General features: G+C 40.7%; 1 protein-coding gene across 3 annotated transcripts in view; it reads right to left on the reverse strand.

The window, feature by feature from the left end:
* The window catches only part of LOC123877788 (G protein-coupled receptor kinase 2), a 54,620-nt gene that overhangs the window by 11,493 nt on the left and 21,627 nt on the right, over positions 1–21,500 (reverse strand). For 2 of the 3 annotated variants that reach the window (XR_006798679.1, XM_045924680.1), the window contains exons 3-9: positions 12,268–12,380; positions 6,363–6,528; positions 5,595–5,800; positions 4,556–4,745; positions 1,556–1,688; positions 976–1,111; positions 200–340 (exon numbers count right to left, since the gene is read on the reverse strand). Coding sequence is in view for 2 of the 3 variants with exons in the window: in XM_045924680.1 (XP_045780636.1) it covers positions 200–340; positions 976–1,111; positions 1,556–1,688; positions 4,556–4,745; positions 5,595–5,800; positions 6,363–6,528; positions 12,268–12,380 (1,085 nt within the window). In the remaining variant the exon portion in view is untranslated. The remainder of the gene's footprint in view (positions 1–199; positions 341–975; positions 1,112–1,555; positions 1,689–4,555; positions 4,746–5,594; positions 5,801–6,362; positions 6,529–12,267; positions 12,381–21,500) is intronic. The other variant, XM_045924681.1, reaches the window with a different exon arrangement.

Raw genomic sequence — 21,500 nt, forward strand, 5'->3', positions numbered from 1 at the left:
GACTGATCTGTCAACGGAGAGCTCAAACTACTCAATACAAACTCAATATTTAATTACACACTTCAACGTTAAAAACTCTACCATAAGAAACACGGTATAAAGCTCACATTGCCCTGTTTTACCGTAACTACTCAATAGTTAGCTGTCATCTAGGGTTCAGAGTGTACTAGAACTTTGGTCCTTCGAACCGGATTCTCACCTTGACCCTGCGATCCACCTCTTCCCGCTTGACCTTCTCTTTCCTCGCTCGGAAGGGCGCTCGCCCTTCTATCATTTCATACACGAGGCAGCCGAACGAGAACCAGTCTGGACTGTAGGTGTATCGCTCGTTGTCTATGACCTGCGTAAATAAATAAATATATCAATCACAATTTTGATTAAAAAATATAAGTCCAATAAATAAATAACTTCAACTACCTTTGATTTAAAAATGGATTTTGGAATCAAGAAATGGTTGGTAACTGGATTTCATTTAGTAATCAAGAAATGGATGGAAAATGGATTTCATTTAGTAATCAAGAAATGAATGGAAAATGAATTACATTTAGTAATCAAGAAATGGATGGGAAAACCCCATGTGTGTTCAGCGATTTTTAATAGTTTAGGATATATGAATTTTTTTATGATTTTTCAATATTATTCATCCGTCGGTGGTTTTTTTCTTTCTGTAACTATAAACTCAACTGTTGCCCAACAATTTACGGTTTACGTAGGCATTATGGAACATGACTAAATATCGAAAGTTCAAAATGACTGTTCAAGAGTACTGAAGTACATTTTAAGTTGTTGTGAATTATTCATAATTTGAAGATTTCATTTGGAATTAAAAAAGTCATCCCTTTACTTTGGAGACAGCTTATATCAAATAAACCTATATTAAGGTTTTTATATTAAGGTTAAATTTTTTCTTTTAGACGTCACATCTCCAGCCATCCTGTATATTATGATTTATCAAACACGCTATATATCCCTCACCTCAGGTGCCATATAGCCGACGGTGCCGACTCTTCCACGTACACTTCCTCCCTCCGGCACGTCCACGGCGAGCCCCAGATCTGATATCCGAACATGGCCAGCGTCGTCCAGGAGAATGTTCTCTGGCTTGCAATCCCTGGAAACATTCATTAAGACTCATTACTAGTTTTAAATGTAGTATAGAAGCAGGCATTATTTTGCGGAAGTCCATGATATACAAGGAACCAAAAGCTTAATTTGCTATAAGCTCCCACTGATAAACATGCAGGAAAAGCCAGCCACCAAGCAAGCCACACGCACCACCACCACGCAGCACCACACAAACCTCAAAACCACTCAACGCACGTTTCGCCCCGATACCAGAGCATCCTCAGGAGATGTAGACCTTACAATGCCTAATTGCAAAGAATTTCTTTGCAATTGTTACCAATACTGTTACCTTTTTTTTTATTTTTTTTATTTTATTTTATTTGTACCAGAAAGTTGTAACAATATAAATAAAAAGAAAGAAAAAGTGGACAGAGAAGCACCTTTAAATAAACAGTTATATCAAATAATAGTAATATTTTAAGTTTGTCACCTATATACGATGCCCATTTTGTGCAGGTGTTCCAGCCCGCAGGCGACCTGTGCGGCGTAGAACCGCGAACGCTCCAAGCCCAGCCCCGTGTCCGCACCGCACATGTTGTAAATGTGAAACTTGAGATCACCACCTGGAAACGCCAATGAGAAAATCAATAATAATCTAAGTGCCAGTTCCCACTTGTCGTCTGTCGGACCCGGATTTTAATCGGATGTTCCAATGGCAGAACATTCTATATGAAACTATTCACACTTATCTGAAACCGATTTTGTGTCAAAATTTCCTGCCACTGGAACATCCGATTAAAATCCGGGTCCGACAGCCGACCAGTGGGAACGGGCTGTAACTCTCAATAAGAGAGAAAGCCAGCGCGGGCCAGACTGTTACGCAGGCATAGTCGGGACCCAACACTAGACGTGCCTGCTAGACAACGTTATACCGCTGGCATAAATCTGTCTCGTTTTAACTGAAACTTAAGTCCAAGCAAAGTCAAAGTGCGCTTTAAAGATTTCAACCTTACGAGTTGTGGCAGCCCCTGCCAGATATAAAGCTCGTAGACGTAGGCCAGGTTAACAGCAAGCACGAGGCCTTGCTGCCTGTATGGAGTAGGTACTCACCATTCATAATAGTGAGCACGAGACACAAGGCGTCCTTGGTCTCGTAGGCGTAGGCCAGGTTGACGACGAAGCGCGAGTTGATCCGGTGCAGGATCTGCTTCTCATCGAGCAGTGCCTTGCTGCTTGTATGGAGTACTCACCATTCATAATAGTGAGCACGAGACACAAGGCGTCCTTGGTCTCGTAGGCGTAGGCCAGGTTGACGACGAAGCGCGAGTTGATCCGCGGCAGGATCTGCTTCTCCTCGAGCAGTGCCTTGCTGCTTGTATGGAGTACTCACCATTCATAATAGTGAGCACGAGACACAAGGCGTCCTTGGTCTCGTAGGCGTAGGCCAGGTTGACGACGAAGCGCGAGTTGATCCGCTGCAGGATCTGCTTCTCATCGAGCAGTGCCTTGCTGCTTGTATGGAGTACTCACCATTCATAATAGTGAGCACGAGACACAAGGCGTCCTTGGTCTCGTAGGCGTAGGCCAGGTTGACGACGAAGCGCGAGTTGATCCGCTGCAGGATCTGCTTCTCATCGAGCAGTGCCTTGCTGCTTGTATGGAGTACTCACCATTCATAATAGTGAGCACGAGACACAAGGCGTCCTTGGTCTCGTAGGCGTAGGCCAGGTTGACGACGAAGCGCGAGTTGATCCGCTGCAGGATCTGCTTCTCATCGAGCAGTGCCTTGCTGCTTGTATGGAGTACTCACCATTCATAATAGTGAGCACGAGACACAAGGCGTCCTTGGTCTCGTAGGCGTAGGCCAGGTTGACGACGAAGCGCGAGTTGATCCGCTGCAGGATCTGCTTCTCATCGAGCAGTGCCTTGCTGCTTGTATGGAGTACTCACCATTCATAATAGTGAGCACGAGACACAAGGCGTCCTTGGTCTCGTAGGCGTAGGCCAGGTTGACGACGAAGCGCGAGTTGATCCGCTGCAGGATCTGCTTCTCATCGAGCAGTGCCTTGCTGCTTGTATGGAGTACTCACCATTCATAATAGTGAGCACGAGACACAAGGCGTCCTTGGTCTCGTAGGCGTAGGCCAGGTTGACGACGAAGCGCGAGTTGATCCGCTGCAGGATCTGCTTCTCATCGAGCAGTGCCTTGCTGCTTGTATGGAGTACTCACCATTCATAATAGTGAGCACGAGACACAAGGCGTCCTTGGTCTCGTAGGCGTAGGCCAGGTTGACGACGAAGCGCGAGTTGATCCGCTGCAGGATCTGCTTCTCATCGAGCAGTGCCTTGCTGCTTGTATGGAGTACTCACCATTCATAATAGTGAGCACGAGACACAAGGCGTCCTTGGTCTCGTAGGCGTAGGCCAGGTTGACGACGAAGCGCGAGTTGATCCGCTGCAGGATCTGCTTCTCATCGAGCAGTGCCTTGCTGCTTGTATGGAGTACTCACCATTCATAATAGTGAGCACGAGACACAAGGCGTCCTTGGTCTCGTAGGCGTAGGCCAGGTTGACGACGAAGCGCGAGTTGATCCGCTGCAGGATCTGCTTCTCATCGAGCAGTGCCTTGCTGCTTGTATGGAGTACTCACCATTCATAATAGTGAGCACGAGACACAAGGCGTCCTTGGTCTCGTAGGCGTAGGCCAGGTTGACGACGAAGCGCGAGTTGATCCGCTGCAGGATCTGCTTCTCATCGAGCAGTGCCTTGCTGCTTGTATGGAGTACTCACCATTCATAATAGTGAGCACGAGACACAAGGCGTCCTTGGTCTCGTAGGCGTAGGCCAGGTTGACGACGAAGCGCGAGTTGATCCGCTGCAGGATCTGCTTCTCATCGAGCAGTGCCTTGCTGCTTGTATGGAGTACTCACCATTCATAATAGTGAGCACGAGACACAAGGCGTCCTTGGTCTCGTAGGCGTAGGCCAGGTTGACGACGAAGCGCGAGTTGATCCGCTGCAGGATCTGCTTCTCATCGAGCAGTGCCTTGCTGCTTGTATGGAGTACTCACCATTCATAATAGTGAGCACGAGACACAAGGCGTCCTTGGTCTCGTAGGCGTAGGCCAGGTTGACGACGAAGCGCGAGTTGATCCGCTGCAGGATCTGCTTCTCATCGAGCAGTGCCTTGCTGCTTGTATGGAGTACTCACCATTCATAATAGTGAGCACGAGACACAAGGCGTCCTTGGTCTCGTAGGCGTAGGCCAGGTTGACGACGAAGCGCGAGTTGATCCGCTGCAGGATCTGCTTCTCATCGAGCAGTGCCTTGCTGCTTGTATGGAGTACTCACCATTCATAATAGTGAGCACGAGACACAAGGCGTCCTTGGTCTCGTAGGCGTAGGCCAGGTTGACGACGAAGCGCGAGTTGATCCGCTGCAGGATCTGCTTCTCATCGAGCAGTGCCTTGCTGCTTGTATGGAGTACTCACCATTCATAATAGTGAGCACGAGACACAAGGCGTCCTTGGTCTCGTAGGCGTAGGCCAGGTTGACGACGAAGCGCGAGTTGATCCGCTGCAGGATCTGCTTCTCAATTAGCACCATCGCTTCGCCTTTGCGCTTCTTTATCCTTTTCTTCTCTAGCTTCTTGCACGCATACATTTTGCCCGTCGCGCGGACCTGGAGACATTAAAAACTCTTTTTAAGAAAACCTCTTAATGTCAAGATTGTATGCTAAGGGAGATAATGAAGTACACCCTAAATAAAGAGAGCCCTAAATTGGAGCACAGTAAAACAAGTCGTCTTCGGGTATAGTGTGCTTGGAATACGGTGCGGTATGACTAGTATTCGATGGATAGGAAAGACAGGCTTAGACAGGATTAGATTCAAGAGATGCAACTCCATTTTTTTACCCGATTACGGCAAAGCCAAAAGGAAGTATGTACGTATGTAGGTTTGTTTGTATTTATGTGTGTTCCACCGTAGCTCCTAAACTACTGAGCCAATTGTGATGAATGAAGTGTCAATCGATTCGTTATTATGGTCCGTGTGACATATAGGCTACATTTTATACGAAAAAATAGACCTGACGGATGTTACATCCAAAATAAAAGGACATCTCCAAAAAATTTTTTTGTTATTGTGTCGACTGGGATATTAAATGAAAGAGGAAAAAATTCTGAGTTCATAAACGTAAATATAGTACACCAAGTGACAGAAAAACAATTATTTTACTGTATCTATCGGCAGTTTGTTAGTACTGTTTAAGTTAATCTTATTTAGAGCCTCAATAGCTCAACCGGTAAAGGAGTGGACTGAAAACCGAAAGGTCGACGGTTCAAACCCCGCCCGTTGCACTATTGTCGTACCTACTCCTAGCACAAGCCTGACGCTTAGTTGGAGAGGAAAGGGGAATATTAGTCATTAAACATGGCTAATATTCTTTATAAAAAAAAAAAAATGATGCAGCCTAAGAATGAGTGCGCTTACCTAGAAGATGCCTATTCACTCTTGAGGTGAAGCACTTACCTGACACGCGCAAACTTCCCCAAACCCGCCCTTGCCCAGCACTCGATACATGCGGAAGGTGTGCTGCGTCACCGGCTGCGCCTCCAGCCATTTCCACTGCAGGTACCGGTGGAAGTACATCGACCGCTCGAACTCCGCGAACGGGATCCCCGCTAGGAAACTTTTCACGCATCGTATGCACTCGATGAATATATCCTTTGAGCCGGCTGAAACAGAATACAATACAAGTTAGTAATTGAAAGTCAAGTGATTCTCTGGAACTTTTAGTTAGATGACTAAGGCCATGCAATCATACAATCCAAAGCCATAAGCCGCAAAAATTGTCGATTTTTCAAAAGATTCTATGATGAGTAAGGAGGTTGGAGGAGATGACATCTGTGACCACCTCCGAGTCTTCAGTCTTCGGTACTGTCCGGACACCTCCCTCGTATACGCAAAGAGTCCCATACACTTCACTACAACCCTCTCTGCCATGACCTACCTTTAAGCAGCTCGAGCATAGTGCTGTCTCGTCCGACTTCGTCCCTCCCCGCTATAGTGACTTACCTTCGGGCAGCTTGCTGGCGTAGTCCACCACGTTGGAGAAGATGACATCTGTGACCACCTCCGAGTCTTCAGTCTTCGGTACTGTCCGGACACCTCCCTCGTAAACGCAACAAGTGTCGTACACTTCACTTCATCTCTTGCTATGACCTACCTAGAAGCAGCTCGAGCATAGTGCTGTCTCGTCCCATTTCTTCCCTCCCCATTCTAAAGTGAGTGACCTACCTTCAAGCAGCTTGCTGGCGTCATCCACCACATCGGAGGAGACGACGTCAGTAACCGCCTCCGAGTCCTCCGTCTTCAGGTATTGTCCAAACACCTCCGTCGCGAGCGCGGTGCGCGTCTCGTCCACTTCCACCTCATACCGTTCCACCTGGAATCCATCCAAGAACTACGTTTATTATGCAGAGTCTAGTACATTCGCACTACTGAGGAAATCCAAATCACCCTTAGAACGGAAAGAACCTCGTACATCACATCACACTATAATATTATAAAGGCGAAAGTTTGTATGTGTGTGTGTGTGTGTGTGTGTATGGTTTGTTACTCTTTCACGCAATAACTACTGAATGGATTTGGCTGAAATTTGGAATGGAGATAGATAATATCCTGGATTAGCACATAGGCTACTTTTTATCCCGGAAAATCAAAGAGTTCCTACGGGATTTTAAAAAACCGAAATCCACGCGGGCGAAGCCGCGGGCATCTTCTAGTACATAATAATATTGTAAATGCAAAAATCTGCCTGTCTATCGATTTGCCTGGCTTCTATTACCACATAGAATGCTTGCATCGTACTCGAAAGTGGGTAGACTAGACATCTTTGGTTGCCTGGAAGAGATCGCTAGGTAGCGATAAGGCCGCCAAATTGTACCTATATTTTGTTGTGATTTGTATGTGTTTTTCTGTACTAATTTTGTGGTGTACAATAAAAGTATATTCATTCATTCATTCATTCATTCATTATGTCTAAGATGAGCCACTTTTTAGGGTTCCGTACCTCTAAAGAATAGGAACTCTTATAGGATCACTTTGTTGTCCATCTGTCCGTCTGTCATGTCTGTCAAAAAAACCTATAGAGTACTTCGCGTTGACCTACAATCATGATTTGTCAGGTTTTTCAATCCAAAAACCGTGAATCTGTGGTTACATCACAAAAAAACATTAAAATGTGTTCATATGAGAACAACTAATTAGTATTTTCAATTTTCAAAGTAAGATAACTATACCAAGTGAGGTATCATATGAAAGGGCTTCACTTGTACATTCCAAAACAGATTTATTATTTATTTTATGCATAATAGTTTTTGATTTATCGTGCAAAATGTCGGGAAAAATACCCGAGTACGGAACCCTCGCTGCGCGAGTCTGACGGTTTTTTTGCTGTAACCTCACATATTAGGTTATATCAAGGGCGCTATTATCCCAATAAGTATCATATAACAAAAGACATTCTGAGAAGCATTGTGTTTAAAAAATCATTACATAGATTAATGGAAGTCGGCACGGTTCATTAGCTCAAATCATTGGATCGGGGTCCCCCTTCTGTACCGAGAGATGGTGGACTATTTGTTCAGAGGTTAATTATTTACTATCTCAGGCAGAACTAGTAACAGCAGTAAATATTTCCTTTGTGCAGGGTCTGCATGGAGGCCGACGAAACACAGACGCACGTGCTCCTAGAGTGCACGGGCGTGGCAGAACAACAAGAGCGCCATTTGGGATCCCCAACCTCACTTAAAGAAGCCCTCGGCAACCTGGGCCGTCTACTCGGCTTCCGGAGCGAGCTTGGATGGCTGGAGTGAAGACTTCGGCGGGGAGAGGCAACGCACGTACAACACACGGAAACGCGGAAACCAACCCAGAGAGAAGAAACAAAAAGAAGAAAGCAGTACATATTGAATATTGTATTAAACAATATTTTGTTACGTCAAGGTTATTATACAATTGACGAAGGGCTTTTAAGATTTTGACCTACTTAGTAGTATCCATTATTTTTTTGCAAAATGACGGCCATGCATAGAACCTATTTCAATCAATAACTGGCATCAATACAAGAAGCTATCAAAGATGTATCATACATACTGTCTTTATAAAGCATTGGACAAGTCGTCCACTTGCTTTCAGACTTTTCCATTTCCCCCCACAGCCCTGCATCGATTCAAGGGGTCAACCCACACGTTTGACATTGAGGCGTTTCATGTTTATCGCTTAAGGCATATGCACACCGGCAGAATAGAGTGGAGTTCAGGCGCGAGGTCTTTCGTCACGAACAAGTTGGAACGCGCATGGAGTACTGCAGTCACCTCTATGATGGCTCCTTTGCGTACCAACTAGCGGCTCTAGATACCTTTGATCGTCGAGCTAGGAGACTTATAGGCAAAGTTTCTCCTTTACTGGTAAAACTTCAGCCTCGATCACCGTCATAAGGCTGCCGGTTTGTCGGTGTTTTATAGGATACATTTCGGAAATGGTGCTCAGGAATTTTCGATCTTATCACCCCCCCCCCCCCCCCCCCCCCCCTTCACCTTTTTGTCACCGTACCGCAAGACATCGGGCGAGTCTCCGTCCTTATGTCGTCAACATTTGATGTACACGCATGAAACGTTTTGCGTCATCATTGACCTCATATTACGTATGGCTAAGGTTTGGATTACTTTTCCGTGATCTGTGTATCCTACCAATTACAATCCGGGTATCTTTAAATCAAGAGTGAATAGGTATTTTCTAGGCAAACACATTCTACCTTATGCCGTACCATCACTTCCCATCAGATGTGATTGTGGGAAAGTGTGTGCCTATAGTAAATTAAGAAAATTTAAACTTATATTCTTTGGCATAGCGGCGCACACTTAGAGTAATAATACTCCGTGTTTTGTTTTCAATACTAATTTCAACCGTATGACAAAGTACATAAGTAAAGCTTAGTCGTCAAAAAGACGCCTCCACTCCACTCCGTCTGTATGCGTTGGCCTTAACTGTACTTGTTGTTATGTGCACTTTGATAATTAAATTTAAAATTCATTAGTTTGTTTGAAATGGCATAAATTAAGTTTAAATGTCATTTGAAAGTGCGATTTGCTAATGTTTACCGCAGTAATAGAATTTCTTCTGAACCCTTCTCATTCCGAGAGGAAACCCGTGTTCAGTACTGTGCCGGCGATGAGTTGAAATGATGATGAAAGTAGAATTCTTTATTTAAATATATAATATCTTCTACAAACCTACTTTGTACAGTAATTGAAGGTTTCTATGAAAAAATATTTTGATATCACCCAGTGAAGCAGCAATGTAGAACCAACCAACCTCGAGGTGGCTATTATTAATTGTTAGACACTGAGTTAGCGAATCACCTAGCTGGTAGACCAACCAACATCTGAAGGAGGTCCACTGAAGCAGACCTTAATAGAGTGAGACTCTCGTGGAGCCATATCAAGGCAGCAGTCAAAGATAGGGAGACATGGAAAAAACTGCTGCAACCCTATGTTACCCGAAGGAATAAAAGGGTGACAAGACATGTAAATTAAAAATTTATAACACCCCCGACAAGTGAAGGTTACAGTAACTAGAAAAGAGCTGATAACTTTCAAACGGCTGAACCAATTTTCTTCGATTATAGCTAAGAACACTGTCGATTCCACCTTTCAAACAAAAAAAAATCTAAATTAAAATCGTTTCATTAGTTTAGGAGCTACGATGCCACAGACAGATACACAGATACACACGTCAAACTTATAGCACCCCTCTTTTTAAAAGGACTCCATCGTCATCATTTTGTTTCGCACACATCTTCGTACTGCAGCATCAGCGCCCTTGTATCACCATTTCAGTGATGGAAGGACTTTAATTTAGCGCCGGTCGTCTTTATCTCGCAGATTTCTTGGTAGGTGCCTAATAAAATCTTGGAAATCGCGTTTGACCCGCTTTCCCTTATCGGATTCCGACGAAACCCGTGCCGGGGTTGCTGTTCCCAAAACGATATATTTACACAATGCCATTATCTTCTTCTTAGGGTTCCGTACCTCAAATATTTAATTATGATAATTACGCAACCCAAGACAGAGAAATGTGGAAACAACTGGAGGAGGCCTTCGTCCAAAATGGGCGTACTGAAACGAAATGTAAAAGGAGAAAGAGAAACTTACCTATTAAAATATGAAAATTAGTAATTAAAAAAAAATAGTGGTGATGTATAAATAAATAAATATAAATGTAAATTAGTATTATTAATAGGAAAAGTCTTGTTTACGTATTAAATATATACTAAAGATGGAAAAACTAGTATTAGATAAAAGTAATGATTGGACATTTCAGTAAATAAAGGCTATATTATGATTATCAAATACGGGTTTCTGTATTATTCTGCCTCAGGAAAGTGGGAAAGTCGTTTGTAGGAATGAGTGTAATATTTTATAATAAAATTCCACAATCAATTTTAGACTTGCCTTTACACAAGTTTAAAAAATCTATTAAAAGTATGCCCCTGAAAAAAGCTTATACAATCGAAGATTATGTAAATGACAAAAAAGCTTGGATTTGATTCGCTCCAGCAATACACGGCGCTGCAATTGCTTGTATACAGTATGGCATATTATTGTAAATTGTACATTTGAAAAAAGCAACCGCCGAGTTTCTTGCTGGTTCTTCTCGGTAGGAACAGCATTCCGAACCAGTGGTAGATTATTTTGACGATTCAAAAGCACTTGTAAAAGTTTAATTGAATAAAAATAATTTGAATTTGAATTTGACCCTAAAATACGGGGTCACCCGTAAAATACGTGGCATCTGACAATTTTAGATTTGACGAGCAATCAGTCTCTTATAAAATCAATCTCAGCAAATCTCAGCATCAGGATCTTATAAAATTCAGTACACAAATTTACAGAAATTCCAGTAATCAGTTACTTCCAGTAAAAGCTTACACTAAAAATATCTTGTAATAAATCAAAGGAATCCCTTTTGAATTATGAATGATTATGTAAATATATAACAAATAGAGGAATGATTATGATAGATGTGAGGATTCAGAAAATGCCTTAACTCCGATTTAATGGTGATAATTTTGATTCATTAATGTAGAAAAGCTAGGCTCAACCTGAAGAGTTAACTGGCAACTGTCTGTGGCGCCTCTGTTGCAAGCGTTTGCTCTCTGTCAAAATGTCTGCCATTGAACTCGTTTATACTTTATTGTAATTAATTACTTTTTGATAATATAGACTGTTTATAGAGTATTCGGCACTTTAATTTGCTTTCCACAATTAATCATCAAAAGCTGATATGATAAGTTGTCGCTCAGCCATTACGCACGGTCGTACGGCCTCATAAAAAAGCTTAGAGTTACTCAGTGGGCAATAGAGTTCAGTTTCTCTACGTGATCAAAACGGGTCGCGAAGCGGAAGTACCCTACAACTCATACAGGACCTATGTCCGTACACCATTTATTGGTGGAATGTGTTCGGGGCGAGGCGGAGAGATGGGAGATATTCTCTAGATTTCCCATCCTTCGCCAGGTCGGCGGCTGTAACAGTGCCCTATCCCAACCTCTGTCGGATGAGGCTAGGACTCTACAGCTGTACAAGAAGGCCTTACGCAAGTAAGTGTTTGTATAATGTGGCCTTACGGAGTGACATATTCCAAACGGAACAAAACTCCTTAAAATAAAGAGTATAAACAAGTGTAAATTAAAAATCTATAAACCCCCGACGATCCAAAGTATTTGAGTTTTCCAAAACATCATTTTCAAATAAATAATTATGTATTTAGGCAACGTCCATCTTGACAGCTTGACATTTGTCAATTGACATAATATTATGAACCTAACGGCATTATCTAACCTTTTTTTTTTTTTTTTTTTCTACAAGAAAACTAGAAAAGAGCTGATAACTCTTAAACGGCTGAACCAATTTTTTTAGATTATAGCTAAGAACACTCTCGATCAAGCCACCTTTCAAACAAAAAAAACTAAATTAAAATCGGTTCATTCGTTTAGGCGCTACGATGCCACAGACAGATACACAGATACACAGACACACAGATACACACGTCAAACTTATAACACCCCTCTTTTTGGGTCGGGGGTTAAAAAAGACCTATGTCCAGCAGTGGACGTATATATCGGAAATTCTCTTACCGCATCTAGGAAGCTATTGTACTTGTGGTACTGGGGGCGGTTCCGCTCGCAGAACTGACGGAAGAGCAGCTTTCCGATCGGCTGCTGGTCCACCACATAGTCGTAGTTTACATCTGGAAGGAAGGTTAAACAGTTTTAGCTGTGCTGCAAGGCGCCGACGAGGGGTTGTAACCCCTGCACCCTCTGGATTTTCAAGATCAGGAGGGTGCAAGTCCAACTGTCAATACGGTTCACCTTTAAAATAGGAACTCAAATCGTACTTTTGACATGATATTTGACATGTAAAGTTAAAATGGCTCGTGAGAAGTCATTTTTTACGCATTATATTATATTCAAACAAGTGTAAATTAAAAATTTATAACACCCCCGACAAGTGAAGGTTACAGTAACTAGAAAAGACCGAAAAGACCTGATAACTTTCAAACGGCTGAACCGATTTTCTTGGACTATTCCGCGCCTACTATCCAAAGTATCTAAGTTTTCCAAAACATCATTTTCAAATAAATAATTATGTATCTAGGCAACGTCCATCTTGACAGCTTGACATTTGTCAATTGACATAATATTATGAACCTAACGGTTATGTAACCTTCTTTTCTACAAGAAAACTAGAAAAGAGCTGATAACTTTCAAACGACTGAACCGATTTTCTTGTATTATAGCTAAGAACACTCTCGATCAAACCACCTTTCAAACAAAAACTAAATTAAAATCGGTTCATTAGTTTAGGAGCTACGATGCCAAAGACAGATACACAGATACACACATAAAACACCCCTCTTATTGGGTCGGGGGTTAGTAAACAGGTGTCAGTTACTAGCCCATCGTATCAGTCAAGGCACTGCCTACAGGGGAAAGCTAACTAGAATTTAAAGTAATTAATTTCTAATTGCTGTCAATTGCTCCTGGAACTGGGTCAATTAACGCCCACCAGACCCCTTGCTGTTAAACAGGAATTAAATTTTAAATAATACAGTATTCTTATAGCGGTAATTTTATTAACAACTTAAAGTAAAGGGGTGGCTGTAGCCTAATTGACAAAGGTAGGTTTGAATACAAATCGTCTGTTTTATTCCAGCATTAATTTTAGCAAAATATTTCGTTAACACGTAGAACCACTACCCATATTATAAACGCGAAAGTGTGTTTGTGTTTGTTGTGTTTGTCCTTCAATATCGCCATAACGGAGCAACGGATCGGATTATTTTGGCATGGATACAATTAAAGACCTGGAAACTGACACAGACTACATTTTATCCCGGAAAATCAAAGAGTTCCCACGGAATCTTAAAACCGTAAATCCACGCGGACAAAGTTGCAAGCATACCAGCTAAATAAAATGTAAGTAAATATGCAGAATTAACCAAGATTCCACGCAAAACGACCTTCCATAAAATTCCTCCTAATTCCATGGCGCATTGAGCGTACTCTATAATTTAGCACGCGTAAAGTCCTTGAGGAGCTCGTAAAACTGAGCCTCCGTCCCAACTTGGGAATTAAAGCCAGCACTTGGATCCCATTACTATAGATAATCAAGCCTATGCCACAGGAAAGAGCGTGAGCGGATATTACAAGCATTTTACGTCTGGTGGAAGGCTTTGGCCGTGGTTAGCTACCATCCTACCGGCAAAACTGCCGCCTAGCGATTTAGCGTTCCGGTACGGCTACGAGGGTTCCAAACGCACCCAGGTTTGAGAAGAGCCCACAGCAAAATCAATCGGGTATTCTTTTTACACTTTACAAAATCACATAAACTTATTAGAACGATCAAAGCTGTTAAACATACAAACTGTCAATCCCCTATTTTAACCCTTTGGCGGTTGAATTTTCGAAAATCCTTTCTTAGCGGATGTTGACGTCATAATAGCTATCTGCATGCTAAATGGTCCGATCCGTCCAGTAGTTTGAGCTATGCGTTGGTAGATTTTTAACATTCAAAGCCCCATATTTCATATTTCCCCCATCTCATTCCCGCTGTCGCTTATAATTTGGGCCACGTTAAGGCAATAAAAGAGGGACTTTCTATTAGGGAGAGTATTCTGGTTATTCAGAAATGACGGTATCCTGAATTTCTTTAAGGGATATATAACGAAAGGGTAACGATAACGAAAGGGTTTAAAACAAAGGAAAGTTGGGATAATTGAGTAAAAAGGCTGAATTGTCTTCAATGCAATTTAGATTTGACTATTGGATTAGGAAAGTTAGATTTACAAAAGTTAGTTACAGAATATTTGCTAGGACCGACTGTAGGTAGAATTTCTCCAATAATACCACATATAGAAAATCGGCCAAGTGCGATTCAAACTCGCGCACCGAGGATACCCCACTTGGTATAGTTATCTTACATGGAAAATTGAAAATACTAATTATTATTTGTTCCAGAAAACAATTATTTTTTTTGCGATAAAACCATAAATTCACGGTTTTCGCCTTTTTTTCTTTACTTGTGCTATAAGACCTACCTACCCGCCAAATTTTATGATTCTAGGTCCACGGGAAGTACCCTATAGGTTTTCTTGACAGACACGACAGACGGACATGAAAGTGATCCTATAAGTGTTCCGTTTTTCCGCGAAAAGCAACATTTTCCAGAGGGTTTTTTTATATTTTCAAACACCCATGTGAAAACGGGGTGGGTCGCTAGTATAATATAAAGTATAGATTCTGTAATAAATACGTTATTGTCTATAGGTACCTAGCAGTAATTCGCATGCCCCATATTCCCTAGAAACTTCATAGTTTGATGATAATTATGTGTGTCATGGCTGGAGCGATTACAACTATAAATTATTGCAATTAACATATTGCAACCAGCATGTTTCAGAGCGCAGCTGTCGGCTTACTCACTAAGCACAAGGTCCCGGGTTCGATTCTGTTTGAATCAGCACTGTATTATATATACTTTATTAGATAACTTTAAAACTATTTACTTATTTTAATTTTTTTTTCTTCTTTTTTATTGAAAATATTACAATAAAACTTAAAGCTAGCTTTATCGAATTACTATTGGTGCCACAATTAGAGACACCATATTTCAAAATTCATTTATTTACAAGTTACAATAGAACAGTGTGTGTGTGTGTGTGTGTGTATGTATTCATATACCTTTCAACTTAATCGTCGTGACAGACGGACAGACAGACAGACACACGATCGTATAACGATTCCGTTTTTTCATTCGGACGTACGGAATCCTAAAAAAAACATGTTCTTATTGAACTTTTTACTTTGATTTGAATGTATTATTTATAGTGACTACATTTTTCAAAAAAATAGATAATTGTATAACTCGCATATAAATATTAGCATTATCGCATATAACGATATTTTCATATTTTTAACCGACTCCCAAAAATGAGGTGTTTCTTTAGGGTTCCTAGTCCGTACCTACTCGAAGAGTGCCAACGGGATCCTATTACTAAGCCTCCACTGTCTATCCGTCTGTCTGTCTGTCAGCGGGCTGTATATTGATTACTATAATTTTTTTTTAATAAAAATAGCGAGCAAATTGAGCAAGCGGGTCACCTGCAGTTTCAATCATTTGCAATTCCAGAAAAACCGCCGATGCGTTGCCAGCCTTTCAGAAATAACCCCATGTTGTAATCTAATTCGAATAATACGTAGAAACTTTAAATTTTCACAGTTAATTTCTATAACTGCTATAACAATCTTATTCGATGGTACGGAACTCTTGGCGCGCGAGTTCGGCTCACACTTAACCGACGGTTTTTTTACTTACACGAGGTCACAGCCGCTCAGTCGAGTAGATAACATCTCCAGTCGAAGCATGCGAGCCGCGTACAAAATATTTTCATAATAATGAGGTAAACGGCAAATATGTAAGGTTAATTGTGTTTGAGTGATATTTGAAATGACGTTTGTGACGTCAATTTGAGCACATTATAAAGAACACTCACATTTTGTAAAAAATTCAACTCTCGACCTATTACGGTTCACGAGATACAGCCCGCTGACAGACAGACGGACGGAGGCTTAGTAATTAGACTCCTGTATGTTGGCACTCTTGGGTATGTAAACCTAAAAAGATATTAAAATCTAACCAGAGACGATAGATTCATTATTTTGGGTTCTTTGGAAAGGAGCCCGACTTCAAACAATTTATTAATTTTCAGACAGATCCAATACTAAATTCTTTCGCAATCGTCCTTCGACAGACCTTAGTCAAAAGATATAATAATATATTGTATTTTCATGTATCGAGCACAAAAGGCGTTGACATAAAATATTGCCCAATCCACTCTGTATTCAAATTGTTGACTTTTCTTATTATACTAAGACTGGTTATTACAGTCTTTGCTTACATACAAGTTCTAGATTTTTTGTAACAAAATCACAGCCAAAAAGGCTATTTTCATTCTTTGGAAATGAAAATGAAAAATATTTATAGCATGCAGGCAAATTGGCGCGTATGACATGTTATAGAGAGAGCCAGCGCGTGCCAGACCTTCGTTATTTTATAAAAGCTGAAAGTTTATCTGCGTATTGTCCGCAACACAGGGAAGAACGATCAGCGACTATGAAATTTGGATCATTGGTGGAAACTAATAACTAACTTAAAAGCTTAGTCCTATGTAGCATTATTTTACAGAGGCATTAGCATTAGTTTCTAAAAAAATTCACGTTTTTTGGCGATAACTTTAAAACTATTTTTTGCGGTTAACGGCTTTTTAGATATTATAGGCTGGGCATAACTCCGTAATGTTAGAGATGCTTGCCCGAGATCGAACCCTAGACCAAATGTAGTTGAAATACACTAAATCAAATGCTATAACAAAAGCCAAGCATTGCGCTATAACTCCCAAGTCCCAAGCAAGCCAGAGGAATCTCGCTCGGCAATAAGTCGTCGCGAACACACAAACAGAAAACTCGAATCGCTTATTTACAACGCGTAGCTATTCAAAGCGCGAAGGATCCCGTGGGGTGCAAGTTACGAGCGAAAGTAGATCCACAGAGCAGCCAATCTCAATATATGTAGTATTTTTTTTCCTTTAAAGACTGCTATAATGCTATGGCTATGCATCTCTCACTTGACAGTTAACACGATATTCTACAGTTACCCTATGAGTATTAATTCATGAATCCTAATTTCTTTCTCTTTCAGACATCGTAATTCTTCTTTCTAGATATGAATCCTTGACTAAATATGAATCCTTTTTCACTCTCTATTTCTCTCTATCTACCTAGACAGAGAGGTATATTATCAAAAGACAAGCAACGCGCTCTCAAGCACGCTACAAGGAATCTCGCTCGGCAATAAGTCGTCACGAACACATAAATAGACAACTAGAATCGCTTATGTACAACGCGTGGCTATTCAAGGCGCGAGGGATCCTGTGTAATGTCAATATTTGTGGCAAGATTTCGATCTTGCTTGCTTCGATCTGCGGCATTATTTTTCCGTTAAAGACTGCTATGCTTCTCTCACTTGACACGATCTTTTACCTTCTGAGTATTTCATGAATCCTCATTTCTTTCTCTTTAGACATCTTAATGATTGCCATTTTTTTCTAGATATGATGATTCCTCTTTCACTTTCTCCTTCTCTCTACCTACCTAGAGACAGAGGTATTAGTGTTAACAAAGACAAGCATTACAGTCTATTCAAACACGCCACGAGGAATCTCGCTCGGCAATAAGTCGTCACGAACACATAAATAGACAACTCGAATCGCTTTTATACAACGCGTAGCTATTCAAGGCGCGAGGCACTTCCGAAGCGAACACGTGTGGTGCAACTTACAAGCGATTGTAGATCAATTAGAGCAGCTAATTTCAACAGCAAGACAGAAAAAATTGCCTTTTTTCAAAAAGGTAAGATCTTCTGCAGTCAGCACTTATCCTTCGGAGCTTTATAATTTTTCCAAATTTATTATGTACTAATATTATGCGATCGGTCATGTATATTACATTGTGTTACCTGCATGAGTTGTGTGTGCCCGTAAGTGGTGTGTCACACTGAATAAGACTATACTATTGTATTTTTAAGTGTTTTGTGAACATGCTGTGGGCGTACCTTATAATAAATAAATAAATAAATAAATAAATAGCACTATCAGTATTTCATGAATGCCCATTTCTTTCTTCTTAGACACCTTAATTCCGCTTTCTTTCTCAAAGACTCTCATGATTCCCATCATCATGACTCTCTTTCTCTCAATCTACCTAAAGAGGTATATTAACAAAAGATAAGCAACGCGCTCTCAAGCACGCTACAAGGAATCTCGCTCGGCAATAAGTCATCAAGAACACATAAATAGACAGCTCGAATCGTTTATGTACAACGCGTAGCTATTCGAGGCGCGAAGCGCTTCCTAAGCGAACATGTATGGTGCAAGTTACAAGCGATAGTTTTATTTTATTTTTGTTCATTATAGGCGCTTGACAACAATCACACCTGATAGAAAGTGATGATATGGCCTAAGATGGGACGGGTTTACCTAGAAGATGTCTATTCTACAGACTTCATTCTAGTAGAAGATACTACAGTAGATCAATAGAATAGAATAATCAGAAAACACACTAAGAATTATTATAACTTTACTTTGGAGTATGCGTTTCTCATATCACGATTTTCTGCCACCATCTCCTAAGTATTTCACGAACCTTCATTACTCTCTCTCTCTAGATATTTCCACACTTCTCTCGCTGTGTAGGTATCTACCTTGATATTTGTCTAGTTAAATACCTATGTAAAGAGAAATAGGTAGGTTAAAATATAACAAACGACATGCATCGCGTTCACTCTCAAGCGCATTACGAGGAATCTCGCTCGGCAATAAATCGTGCACGAACAGACAACTCAAATCGCTTATTTACAACGCGTAGCTATTCAAGGCGCGAGGTGCTTACTAAAACAGTTCCTGTGGTATAAGTTACAAGCGATTTCCTTTTATAAATTAATTACAGTTCATTGATAACGATTTTTAACTCGCAAACTCATTGAAAGAAAGAAATAATACAGAAACTCACATACATACACACTGAAATCATTACACTCAATTTTTCGTCAATGCAGAGTGAAGTTTCTATCACCAATCTAGGCCAGATAGAGTTAATTCAATAATCTATCAATGCGGCAAATGACATGAATGATTATGAAATCAAACAGGTCTTGTACCGTAAAAAACAATAAGTGTTTTACCAACGACTTACCGACTGATTTTTATAAAAGCCGCTGATTCCTTTACCTTGGGCCACCGTGTCGTGCACGATAACTTTTATTGAGTCGAAGGCTTCAGCAATGTACGGCACGAACTTTGCCCATATAAACAAATGGGCGATATTTTTCGCGTGCCACACTGCGGAACTGGCTATAAATGCTATAATACAGTTAATTTGCTGTCGAACTTTCTGCGACGCGATGAGAAAAGGGACGATCGTATGAGGGGACATTAGGGATTTATTGGAAGCAATTTTTTCTGAATCGGGGCTATATTATTTTTTGTACTATAATATGAAGAATAAAAGTGTATCTTAAGTGTATGTATAGGCAAAAGAAGACCAGATCCCAGGCACGTACCCTCTAACGTAACAAGTGTAAATTAAAAATTTATAACACCCCCGCCTAGTGAAGGTTACATACAGTAATCAGAAAAGAGCTGAAGAGCTTTCAAACGGCTGAACCGATTTTCTTGGATTATAGCTAAGAACACTCTCGATCAAGGCACTTTTCAAACAAAAACTTAACTAAAATGAGTTCATTAGTTTAGGAGCTACGATGCCACAGACAGATATACAGATACACAGATACACACAATTTTCTCAAAGGTGTGTGAAATCTGTCAATCCGTACTTGACGAGCGTGGTAGATTATGGCCAAAACCCTTCTCACTCTTAAAGGAGACCGCAATGAGCCGGCGATGGGTGTATAGGCGAAAAAAGACCAGATTATGGAGATATCTAAAGGGCAGCCTTGGAGAGCCTCCACTAGGTGTACCTATAGACGACATCAACGGAGTCACAGGGAGCCACTAGACCGCGGCGGTGCACGACCGTGGCGTATGGAAGGGTCTAACATGAGACCTATGTCCAGCAGTGGACCTCTCAGTGGCTCAGCAGACGATGATGATGATGTGTAAACAAAGCCACACTGTGGAACTGGCTATAAATCTATACATATAATAAAATTGTAGAAAAGTGGTGTCTATACAATGGAAATATATAAAAAAAAAGTAGCAGGGGTTGTTATTATATCGATACCGAAATTGTAATTAATTTTTTTTTGTCTGTTTGTCTGTGTGTTTGTGCACGCTAATATCAGAAACGGCTTATTCGATTTAGAGACGGTTTTCACTAATATATTGTAGTAAGCTTCACTTAACATTTAATGTTTATTTCATGTCAATCGGTTCATAAATAAAAAGTTATGTCAATTTAAAGAATCACGACGAAAATTTTTTAACGTACAGAGTGCTGCCCGAAAAGTCACTATTCCACGCGAACGAAGTCGCGGGCACAGCTAGTGCTATAATATAGTTAATTTGTTGTCGAACTTTCTGTGACGCGATGAGAAAAGTACGATCGTAAGAGGGGGATATTGGGCATTTATTGGAAGATTTTTTTTCTGAATCGGGGCTATATCCGTACTATCTAATATAAATAAATAAATAAAGGTTTATTCAGCTCTCATATACAGAATCACACACAAAAACAAAAAAAAAAAAAAACAAGAATAACAACAAAGATAAAATCAAACTCGAATATAAATCAAACTCAAAACTAGAAAACACCATTATCCTATTGCTGTGTCTGTGAGCTAAAAGGGCTCTGCCTCAGCAAGATGCTGCAGTATTTGACTACTGCAGCGCTGATTTTCAGGCAGAGCCCTGGTGTCACGACCTGACAACGAAACAGTGCATCTGCATATTAGATTTAATCACAGATATAAAAAGCAACCAAAAAAGAAAAAAGAATTATTAGTAACTAGGGTAGAAAAGATATTATATATATATTATCATTTATTGTATATACATATATATGTATTGTATTATGTATTATGTATTGTATATACATATATATATATAATACAAATATAAACATGAGTAGGGTCGACATGTCTTCAGCAAGGAATACGATTTATTTATTTTTTATCTTTACTGTAGACTTCATGGAGTTATAAGAGGCAGCTTAGCATTATGGGAAACTGGTGTAGGTAGCAGGTATAAGTATAGTGCAGTGCCTGGAAGATCTGGAATGAACCTTAACCCAACGCT

The sequence above is a fragment of the Maniola jurtina genome, chromosome 24 (assembly GCF_905333055.1).
Source record: "Maniola jurtina chromosome 24, ilManJurt1.1, whole genome shotgun sequence".
Taxonomy (NCBI): domain Eukaryota; kingdom Metazoa; phylum Arthropoda; class Insecta; order Lepidoptera; family Nymphalidae; genus Maniola; species Maniola jurtina.